The sequence below is a fragment of the Passer montanus genome, unplaced genomic scaffold (assembly GCF_014805655.1).
Source record: "Passer montanus isolate IOZ18808 unplaced genomic scaffold, ASM1480565v1 scaffold24, whole genome shotgun sequence".
Lineage (NCBI taxonomy): Eukaryota > Metazoa > Chordata > Aves > Passeriformes > Passeridae > Passer > Passer montanus.
The window spans coordinates 1,890,566-1,901,520 of NW_024367037.1; the positions used below are offsets into that span (position 1 = coordinate 1,890,566).

A 10,955-nucleotide genomic window follows, 5' to 3' on the forward strand; every position below is an offset into this window, starting at 1 on the left:
GAGGAGGTGATACACACCTCCCTTCCTGCTCCTCAAATGGCAGTTTTCATGGATGGGAGGACACTGTCTTACATTCTACCTTAATTAGCATTGCAATATCAAAGCAACTACAGACTTTCAATAAGCACCAAAGTACAGGGCAAGCCCTCAGGGAATCAACGTGAGTTTTGTCAGTTCATCACAGGGTAGAAGACAATGGGGTGAAACAGTTTAAAACAATTTAGAATATGAGATCTGGGCACATTCCATAGAGTCAATTTTCATAACCAGAAGTTGACATTACAGGAATAAATGCAATGGAAGATGCCACAACAAAGCTTCACACTACCTCCTCAATAAAGATAAGAAGCCAGAGATTACCAGTGTAATTCTTGGATCACCTGGCAAATCAAAGAGTTCAGGCATTTCTAGTTCGCAATCTGAGGAAAGTGCTTAATAATTTTTATATTTTTCTTTTGAAGAGAAAAGTAGGTCTCTGAGACAGGTAAAAGGTATTTCCCATCTCCTCTACTTCAAACTGCTAAACTTTATAATGATTCTCTCAGTATTTCACCACATCAGTGACTCACTTTCGCCACCAGGAGAGGGGCTTTTCAAGCTCTTGCTCGTCAGATCCCATTGAAGCAATGAACGCAAAAGGCCAGGCCAGCAACATCATAAAAGCAGCAAAAAAGAGTCGGATAGGAAACAGAGTCAAGGTCATGAAGGCAATCTGCAAAATAAAAATAATAATTAAAAAAACCCATTATTCCAACACAAGTTCATACTGAAAAGGTCAGTGATTCCTAGAAACTAATAGCATTTCTTAACTTAAAAGCATTAATGGTAGAAACAGCAGAATACCATTCAATTCCAGATATGCCAGATAAGGTTAAAAAAAGCACATTTTTCAATATCACCATGGCTGGGCAAGGATGAGTAACAATGCATAAGGTGCTGTCTCATGTTGTGCTTAATCTGATGCATTTCCAGGCTGCTGTGGAAAGATTAATTCATATTCTTCTCTTCCCCAGTGCAGATCTAGTCATCATGCAGCTCACTTTCCACTTCCTCTCACTTCCTAAAACAGCTCAACAACCAACTCACTCTGTAGGTGCACAAATCTGTAAATCTAGGGTAGGTGCAGGGAACACACAGCAGGAGAAAAGCCCAAGATACCACTTTCAAGCCCTAAGCTACCAGCCCACTGCAGTTGGATTTTACAGTGTTGTTTCAGACTGGCACCATCATCCCATAACAACCACAATCTCACTCTCCAGAACAGGATTCCAGTCCCTATGGAGACTCTGCTTTAGTTTGCAGAACTGACAAAAAAAAGGAATTTTTTTTTCCTTAGGTAGGCTAGTTTCCCAGATGAACCAGTAAAACTTCACACACTAAAATTGTCAGATGAGCACCAAAGTTACACCAACTCACACAACTCTGCATCCACAGACAAGACCACCATGTCTAGCAGCAAATAGAGGAGCATTCTGGAGATGAGAGCTGCTGCCTTCTAAATTTCTAAAATGAGAAGGACCAGCCACTAAAAAATAAGTGAAGTAAAATACAGGTGAGGACACAGACCTTTGAGATTCACACCTCCTTCCTCACTCCCTCCCTCCCACTCCTCCAAGTCTTCTCCTGCTCAAGAGCAAAGGTGAATGGCAGGTGACTGGTAGTGAGGTATTCCATCCCTTGACTCTCTGTACCAATACTTTGTACCAATGATCCTTTTAGTGCCAGGTAAAAGAATGAAAGCAGAAGTTGCATACATAATGCCATAAAAGATGGCATAAATATGCAGAAAAGGCCTCTTGGTCTTCCAGAGACAGCAGGCATAGTAATGGCCAGCAGGAAGCAAATGCACCAAATGCACAGGGTCTGGCTGTGACACCAGCCCCTTTTTAGCAGGCAATAGTTCAGTACCTGTTGACACAAGAAATTTGGCAGGAGAGAAAATTATGTCTATCTCCTGAAGAAGGTTAGGAATCAAGAGAGGTGCTAGCATTTGAAAAGTAGTTCAGTCTACATCTACGTTCAGACATCCTCCCAGGTAAGAAAGCTTCCATCCTGTAAAACCTATGTACAGTAACAGTACACAGTCAGTGTCAGACAAAAAAGGAGAAGATCCTGTCCCCACTGGCCACTGTCAGAGACCAGAATGCAGGAGACTTACACTCTGGCTCTGACTTTATGCACGCATTATTTTGGTGATCACATTCCTACATATTTGGGATGTTCAGAGATATGTCTTCGACTAAAACTATAAACTCTGTTTGGTAATAAGTAATATGTGAATAACTGTGTTCTGAGATACATTTTAAATCCCCTAAAGGTCCATTCAGAGTTGTACTTTGAGGGGCTCAGCTCATGACTGAAGAAATTTGAAGAGGGGGGTTGACTACCTCATATTTAACATTTGCAGGTCTACGGCATCCAACTCAATTTTTCAGAAGCTGCAGTGGATACTGTGAAAGACCTATGGACAGCTTGTAATGGAAGGCTGCCCTAGGAAACTGATCTCCATTCTTCCATCAGAAGGGCTTAAATCTGATGTAAGGCAAGTCACTTAAACTACACAGGTATCATATGTTGTCCTTGTTTAGAGAGACTGCATTCAGATTTAAGTGTGACCTCACAATGAAGGTTTAAATATGAACTCAAGTTTCAAGTTCTCCAAAGTATCTGGTCCTATGTATCTAAGTGCTGAGCAAGAGAATCACAGAGTACCCTTGTTTCTACTTCTTTAGGTCTGTTTCCTATCTTGAAAAACAGTAGCATAGCTCTCATGCACAGGGAAGCTAAAAAAAAAAATGCAACTTGGAAATTACCAATACCATAAGAAACATCACTAAAAACAGTTTATTCCCAACAAGATTTCCATGACTTGTTACAAAGTAGCAGTCACAACACTGAGAAAGGAAATACTATTTGACACAGTAGACATTTTGATTTTTCTTTTACACATATCAGATAGAAATTACATCTTACACTTATACTTCCTCACTATTATCATCCCTATAGCTCAACTCACCAAAGATGGCAGTGCAGGAGCTAGGAATTAATCCCTCAACGATTCTCTCACTACCCACTTCCCCACTCTGCAAGTTCCCCAGCAGGCACATCCATGGAGATAAATACAGCAGGATAAATTTTCCTGTGCAGCTAAGCCAATCTAACAGATCACTGCTGTGAAAGAGTGGTCCTGTTCACTCTCTCCTCAATCCTCCCCCTGAGTCAGCTCTAGCACTTATGTGAGCTACCAATGAGCCAATATAGCTCATTAGTGAGAAAAAACACAGCCATTCCAGCAAAAGAAAATAATCAGAACACAAAAACACAATGATATGCTGGTTTAATGAGCCGAATCAGCTCACCAAGGCACCAAATGAACACCAGCACTGGTAAAATAAAAGGGCCAGAAAGACAGGAAAAAAGGAAAATGGCATTGTATTGTGTTTTGAAGTAGCAGAGAAAAAAGCTACAGATGCTCATTGACAGCTCCAGTAATGCATTTGCCAGCTCTGCAGTGGTAACAAGAATCAAGAGCTTGGACTTACATGACAGGTGCCCAGAAGATGTTAGACATTATTTTATTAACCATGGATTTTGTTCATGCTTTCTCACAGAAAGAATCTTTGTATTATAGTACTGAAATAAAACAGGTAGCTTCAAGAATGAGCCCTGCTGTCACCCTCAGATGAGGGTAAAATATCCATAACATGAACAAAATCCATGATTAATAATGTCTTTCTCACAGAAAGAATCTTTTTATTATAGTACTGAAATAAAACAGGTAGCTTCAAGAATGAACCCTACTGTCACCCTCAGATGAGGGTAAAATATCCATAATTTCTACTGATGAGACTGTTCTGAAACAGCCTTACTGCTTTTACACTCTTGTAATCTCCCAGTTTTTATCAAGTCAATGAAAGATGACTTGAACAGTTCCTTGACAGTCAAAAGGATTTCTCTGCACCGTTGTTCTTTCTTGTGGTTGTTTTACCCTCTCACTTTCTACCTTTCTTTCACTCCCACAGACTTGGGCTGGAACATGCTAAAAAGCATGTACTTCTGAGCTGCATGAGTGAATAAAAAAGCTAATCTAACCTCTTGCAGAGTGCGGGACGAGGTTGTAGCGAAGATAATGGGGCTATCTGGCAGACCATCAGCAACAGACACCAGACAAAGCAGTCTTGTCTCCCAGTCCCCTGGGCTCCCTACTTCTTGTAGCTACATTCTTAACCTTCCTCGATAGCCTGTGCAATCCCAGAAAGCCCGGTTAGATGCACAGGACAGACAGAAAAGGCCGTGACACAACACATGCCCACAGCTGAGCAGGAAGTGAGTTCAGCTGCAATAGTTCACACCGAGCACTCCGTAGCTCTCCAAGGCTGCTCAGATGAGAATGCACACTTCTGTAATTCACCTGGGGAGCATTTCTTCTCAAGTGCAGCAGTTCCACAGCTCTGCCTCAACAGCTTCTGTCTCAAGCACAACTTTTAATCAGTGAAGAGGCTGGAAAAGCATGACTAAGGCAAAGAAAAATCTACCACAGTTCAGTGTGCCAGCTTATGGGCTTTTTCCTGCATAAAACTGCAACAGTAAGACTGAAGGGAGGTTGGGTTAAAGAACTCGATGCTGCCATACATCAGTGAAAGACTGCTCGCTTAAAAATCAAGTCTGAGACACAGTCTGGTGAGGAGGCTGCTCCTTTGGCCTGCGCACTGTGACAAACTACAGCGGTTTGAACACATCTCATCTTCACTGGAAATAACAAATCCTTGAAATCCACTGGCAGAGCTCCCATCTCATACCTACACACAGGCAGCCCACGCAGAAAGCAGGTGTGCTGTACAAGCAGTCACCTCCCTGACAAAGCACCTCAAGGTCTGTCAGGACTAACATCAGATCACCAATGCTAGTAGCTCCTATGAGACTCAATACTACAAAAACTGTCAAACAGAGTTGCTCTCCTCTCCCAGCAGTATTTTAATTTTTTTATAAATAACCAAGCAGAAAGCAACATTAGTTGTTACAACTGGAGACACTCCTAGGCCCTATGAACATGTGCTATCTTTGCTTCTCTCTGCTCCCTGAAAGACTTCTATCTCATTAACTGCATTAATCATGACTTCAGGAACAAAGTATGGTTAGGAAAGGAAATCTTTACAACTATGCAATTTATTGAGGAAGCTCTAGATAAAAACAAAGTAGATGACACAAACCTTTTCTCCCTTTTCCAGCTCAAGCAACAATTTATGAGCAACCACTGAATACATACTGGGCAACTAAATAAAACTGAAAACCTTTTCTACTTGAATGTACTATAAATTCCTGGGCTGCCTGATATGTAATATGAGGCACATTCTGATGTTTTTTAAGTCAGGCCATACATATCTTGTGTTAAGCATCTGGGCAGCAACAGGGCAGTGCAACAACGAACTTCACTTAAATGCAAATCAAAGCTGGAACTAAAGCGCCTTGGCCCAAGAGGCTCAAAATTAGTGATTCATAATTTCCAATATTAACAGGTACTGGAGGCTGTCAGGCACCCAAAAAAGCTTTATGAAGTATGACAGTGATGGAAGCAGCAGAAATGGCCAGCCCCTCATTAGGTGAGCCTCTGACGGTATTTCTTCCTCCAGCTACTGACCCAGATCTTACCGAAAGCCTAAGACAAGGGCCATGCCCTCTGAATACCCAACCACTTACAGCTCACTGTACGAGGCGAGACAGAGGCACGGAGGAGGGGGGAAAAAAACCCCATAAAACCAAACAATGAAATAACAAGCCACGCAACTGCAAATCTGCATTTTAATACCGCCTCCTGTAGTCACCGCTACCTGCACAATACAACGCCTAAATTACGCCGCTGGGACCATTTACCGAGGGGCAAAACTTCATCCGCACCGGGATGTCTCGGCCCAGGTTAACACCTACCTTAACCTGGCGCTGAAAAAGAGCGGCTCCCCATTAAAAAAAAAACAAACAAAAACCAAAAAAAACACCACCAAAAAAACAAAAAACAACCCAAAACCATAACACAAAAAAAACCAACTTACAAAAAAGCCAAATCTCCCCCCCAAAAAAAATCAATCCGAAAACCAGAAAAAAAACGAAAAAAACTCCCAAATCTCAAAATGCCAAGAAAACCCACAAGAAGACCCCCCAAACAAACGAACACCAACAGCTTTCTTTCCCTTTGAAGCAGGCACGGAGCACAAGTTGAGGCGCACGCCCCGCACTACAGCATCACGGCCGCCCCCAGCCTCCCGCCCGCCCGGCCCGGGCACCCCCGCCCTCCCGGCCGCCCGCGCATGCGCCCTGCGCGCCGGCTACAGCGGCTCGGCTGCGCGCCGGTTTCCGCGTCGGGGGGGAATGGGAAGCGCCTGGGAATGCGAAGCAGCGGTGGCGGCGGCGGCGGGGTGGGCGCGCATCCTCCCGCCCTCCTTCCCTCCGCCCACCTAGCCCCCTTCGGAGCGTCCCCCTCGGGCATGCCGGGAGCGCGGCCCCGCCCGGCGGCGTGAGGGGAGCCGGCCGCCCGCTCCTGGGGGGCCGCGCCGACGCCACAGCCCCCGCGGCAGGAGAGGGAATGTGGCGGGGGTGGCCGCGGGAGCTGCCGCCACCACCGCCGTGCAGGTGCTGGCACCTCGGTCGAACCCCCGGACGGGGATTCCGCTGGGCGTACGGCAGCGGAGGGAATTTAGAGCAAAAGGGGAACGAGGAGGGGCTGGAGATGGGTCTGAGGGGCCGCAGCTGGATGAGCAGCGCCGCCGTACCTGGGAGAAGCCAGGTGTTGTGAGGGCAGCACGTGGCTGGAGTTGGTGAGGTCCGTGGGGAGAGCTCTGTTCCAAGTAAACCTAGACAGTTTTTAATGAAGTCTGGCTAATTTGCACCGTGGGATCTTGGCAGAGTTGGCTGAGGAAGTAGCTAAGTTTGGGGTTTAATAAATCTTAAAATGAAAAGTTCTTAAGAAGTAAAGAAAATCGTTTGTGTTCTGTCCGTTTTCAAAAGACCAAGCTGGATGTCCTGTACTGTTCTTTACTGTTTTAATATAAACCACAGGAAAAACAGTAGAAAAAGAGGTTTGATAAAGAGATAAGATATCCTTAGTGTCAGTCACCTCGCCTTATAAAACAGTTTTGATAGCCTTATTCAGTAACACAGGTAAATTGATACAAGTAACTGCAGGAACCTCATGGCTTCTGTTTTTAATCTAAGTGGGCTTAAGACTGCAAAATGGTCTCTGAATCTTTTGGTTAATACCATATGTACTTCTAATGACTAATGGTGTTGAACGGTCAGTGTGTTTAAATAGAGAAATAGTTTTGAACTTCTGAAAGATCAGAAGAGCTTTCAGAGGCTAGTCTTCATGATTTTGGGGTGTGCAAGTTTCTGCAGGCTCAGCATTTTCAAGATTTTTACCAGAGATCCAAGATCAACTCACTGTTAATGAAAGCTGTGGATGTGCTAAATGGTAACTTAGTAAAGTACTGTGAGAGCAACTGCAATGTCATCTGGACTGCTTAATAAAATTAACACTTTCAAATGGCCAAATGTGCAGGCCATATTTACTGCCAAATTTTCCAGCAAATACAAACCATGCCTCTGGAATGAGAACTTATGTCTTAGAAAAAGTTGTCTAAAAATCATGTCAAGCAAACTGTTTTGGTTAGGTACAAGGTGTCCAGTCTGGCTGTTGGATGTACTACCAGCATTCCAGTGTGTATTAATGGGAGCTGATAGAACAAGGTGTGTGGCTCTTGACATTAAAGATCAAGTGGTGCAGGAAAGACCTGGCAGAACATTATAGTACTGGAGAAAGCCTCTCATAATGATACGTTCTGAACCCATTATCAATTTGTCAAAAAGATCTGCAAGATTTGCTGTGCTAAAGCTTTTTGAAATGGTAGAAGAGAACAAAAAAAGAATCAGTGGTCAGGAGCTGAGATAATGTAATGCAAATGTAGTGGTTTTAATAAAAACCAAGCTCCTTAGCTCAGTTTGGGATTGGTAGTAAGACTTACTGGCCTGTGGTCAGAGTGTGTGATCCAATGATCCCTTTTAACCTTAAACTCTCTGAAGTATTTTAGCTGCATTCCGAACAATTTGGCCACCCTCACCTTTTTCCCCTCTCGAGTGACTTCAAGCCACTCAAAGGTTGCAGGTTCAGCGATACGGGGCTGATTTCAGTAATGAATGACAGATTTTTTGCACAATGAAGGAGAGACTCTCTGCCCTCACCTTTTCCCCCTCTCGAGTGACTTCAAGCCAGTTGCAGGTTCAGCCATACGGGGCTGATTTCAGTAATGAACGACAGATTTTTTGCACAATGAAGGAGAGACTCTCTCTAACAGGGCCCACATGCCACGTAGCCAGGGCGTTCATTGCAGCTTCCCTCAGGGATCTTCCAGGCTCTTCAGCCAGTGAAAGCTGTCCTGCAGGTCAGCAGGGAGGAGGTGGTGGCCGCTGGCTTCTGGTATTTGTAGTGTCTTCCTCAGTTATAAAACCTGATGAAGTATTAGGCACCCGCCTGGTCCTTTGGCTCTTAAACCTTTGGTATTAGAGCACTTCTTCTGTATCACTGAGTGAATGAGCAGTATTCTAACTTTTTATTACTGCTTTCGTGGGTTTAGTCAATTATTTTCTAATTAGCACATTAACACCTGACAGAGTTTCCAGGAGATTTTGTAGTTTTATAGAACTCATTTGTTCAGTAGGGATAATATAGCCTCTAAAACAAGCTAGGAGATGGTTATCAAATTACAATTAATGGAATATGTACATACATGAACTACTAGGATGTTAAGGAGTGCTTTCCTGGTTTCTGGTTCTCATTTGTTTTCTTTGAAATTCTGCTGTGATCAGTATAACTGAAGACAGATAACTTAAAAAATGTACAACCTAGTAGTCTTAAACTTGCAGGAATGTGTTTCCCTATTTCTGTAGTCCCTTTAATCTGAAATTGTAAAAGGATGAATGTAAGCTCTGTTTCTTGTGTAATAAAATTTGAGCAGTGAAGGAACTGAGCATGAGCCCCGGAACAGGGGCAATCCCATGGCAGGACTTGAATGGGAAAGGCAGGCTAGGAATCTGGAAGCAAACCAGTTTGGCATGTGATAAAGAGAGGGGTGAAGGGATCAGCCTACATGGCAGGGCAGAGTCAGCCACACACGACAGTTCTGCTTACTTTGTAGTGAACTGGAAAATTTATTTGAATCCTTCCAGAGACACATGATAAAAAAATTTGCTCCTGGAATTTTATTATATGACCCTAGGAATATGGGCTTAAAACTCTGCAAGCATGCACAAAAAAGGGGCAGTATTTTATACTTATAATACACAGAACCATAGAATTATCTTATAAAACATGGGTCATTTTTGTGAATTAATTTGTAGCTTGAATAATGTATGTGTGTAGTATTGGAGTTTGATTGCTGCTTTTTTGTGCAAATCACTAAAGAGGCATAACTGTGATGTTGCTTTCAAGGCTGGCATGTGCTACATAACTCAGCTAATACAGGCTTATAAGGACATAAGGAGAGGTGATGAATTTATTGCAGGATTTATGGAATCTACCTTGCAGCACAAGAGGTGTGATACATTATGTTGGATGTAAGTGTATTGTGATGGAGTTGGAAAAGGAAATGTTGAAGCTATCGTGAGAACAAATTGCAGTAAGCTCTCAAATAATCTCCTTAGGGAAACTGTGGAACCTGAAACCATTAAAATGAAACTGCACAACCATCTAAGAGCCATTCCAGCCTGAAAAAGCTCTAATTGGTCCTTTCTGTCATTCATTTATATGATTTATAGGGAGCTGTATAAATAAGAGGACTTGTGCATAAAAAGCATACAAATATTATGAAATCTGCTTCTGTGAACCTTGAAGTAGGAAAAGGAATATTTAATATTTAACAACTAAACTGAAGTGGCTTTCTCAAAAATAAATCAAAGAAGTGTTCATAAAAAGCAAATATATTGACCGCAGCCCTGAACTTTATTTCAAAATTTTAAAAAAAAAAATTATTGCCTAGGCAAAGTCCTTGCTTTGATTTTTATGATGGTCCTTGACCTTGATGGCCATTTGGTAGAATCAGCTGATACTTATTCAAGCATGATTCTGGTACACTTCCACCCTTAAAACAATTTTTCTACAGTTGATTTCACATGTTCTGTAGGGGTGTTTCTCTTTCTTATTTTTTTCCTTACAGATTTAATCATAAATCTATGTGCTTAAACTAGGAAATGTTTTAAAAATATTTGTTTAAAAAGTGTTTTGTGAAGGGAAAAATTCATGTTGAATTACTAGAAGTAGTGCAAATTTTTGCAATGAAAATGCACAAACATTTTTCTTATGATTTGTGAAGAAACACAGAAACTATCTGACTTTTTCGAATCAGAAAAGGAATGGCTCGAGTTAGTGGCAGGTTTACTAGAAGTAGTGCAAATTTTTGCAATGAAAATGCACAAACATTTTTCTTCTGATTTGTGAAGAAACAAAAACTATCTGACTTTCTCGAATCAGAAAAGGAATGGCTGGAGTTAGTGGCAGGTCTATGGGAAGAAGAGCAGTTTTTTGCTGTGATAGTTAAAAAAGAGAAAGAGACCTCCCTCATTCAAATATTATTAGGAAACATAGCTTAACATAATTCAGAATTTTCAAGAAATAATTGTTGTCTTAATACCTATGTTTTACCTCAGGACTCACAGTATTATAGTTCACACATGACCTTGGCTTCAGCATCACAAAGAAACTCTTTAGATCTCTCCAATGGTGGCCTCTCAGTAGTGGGGCAGGAGCAGGGTGATGTTTTAGGTGTCACAGACTCTGCCAGGTGCTGAGCTCTCCACACTTGGTGTACAAACCCTGCCCCTGCACACTACTGGAAATACCCAGCCTTATGAGAGTGAGGGAATTTAAGGTGCAGTGTGTGCTGATTCCATCCCTTCCCCACTGAGGAAAAGAA

At 42.4% G+C, this 10,955-nt stretch overlaps 1 protein-coding gene across 1 annotated transcript in view; it reads right to left on the reverse strand.

The window, feature by feature from the left end:
- The window catches only part of LPCAT1 (lysophosphatidylcholine acyltransferase 1), a 61,787-nt gene extending 60,344 nt beyond the window's left edge, over window positions 1-1,443 (reverse strand). Inside the window, exons 1-2 of the mRNA XM_039711036.1 lie at window positions 1,417-1,443; window positions 570-712 (exon numbers count right to left, since the gene is read on the reverse strand). Coding sequence (XP_039566970.1) covers window positions 570-712; window positions 1,417-1,428 — 155 coding nt within the window. The 5' untranslated portion in view covers window positions 1,429-1,443. The remainder of the gene's footprint in view (window positions 1-569; window positions 713-1,416) is intronic.
- Between the last annotated feature and the right edge of the window lie 9,512 nt (window positions 1,444-10,955).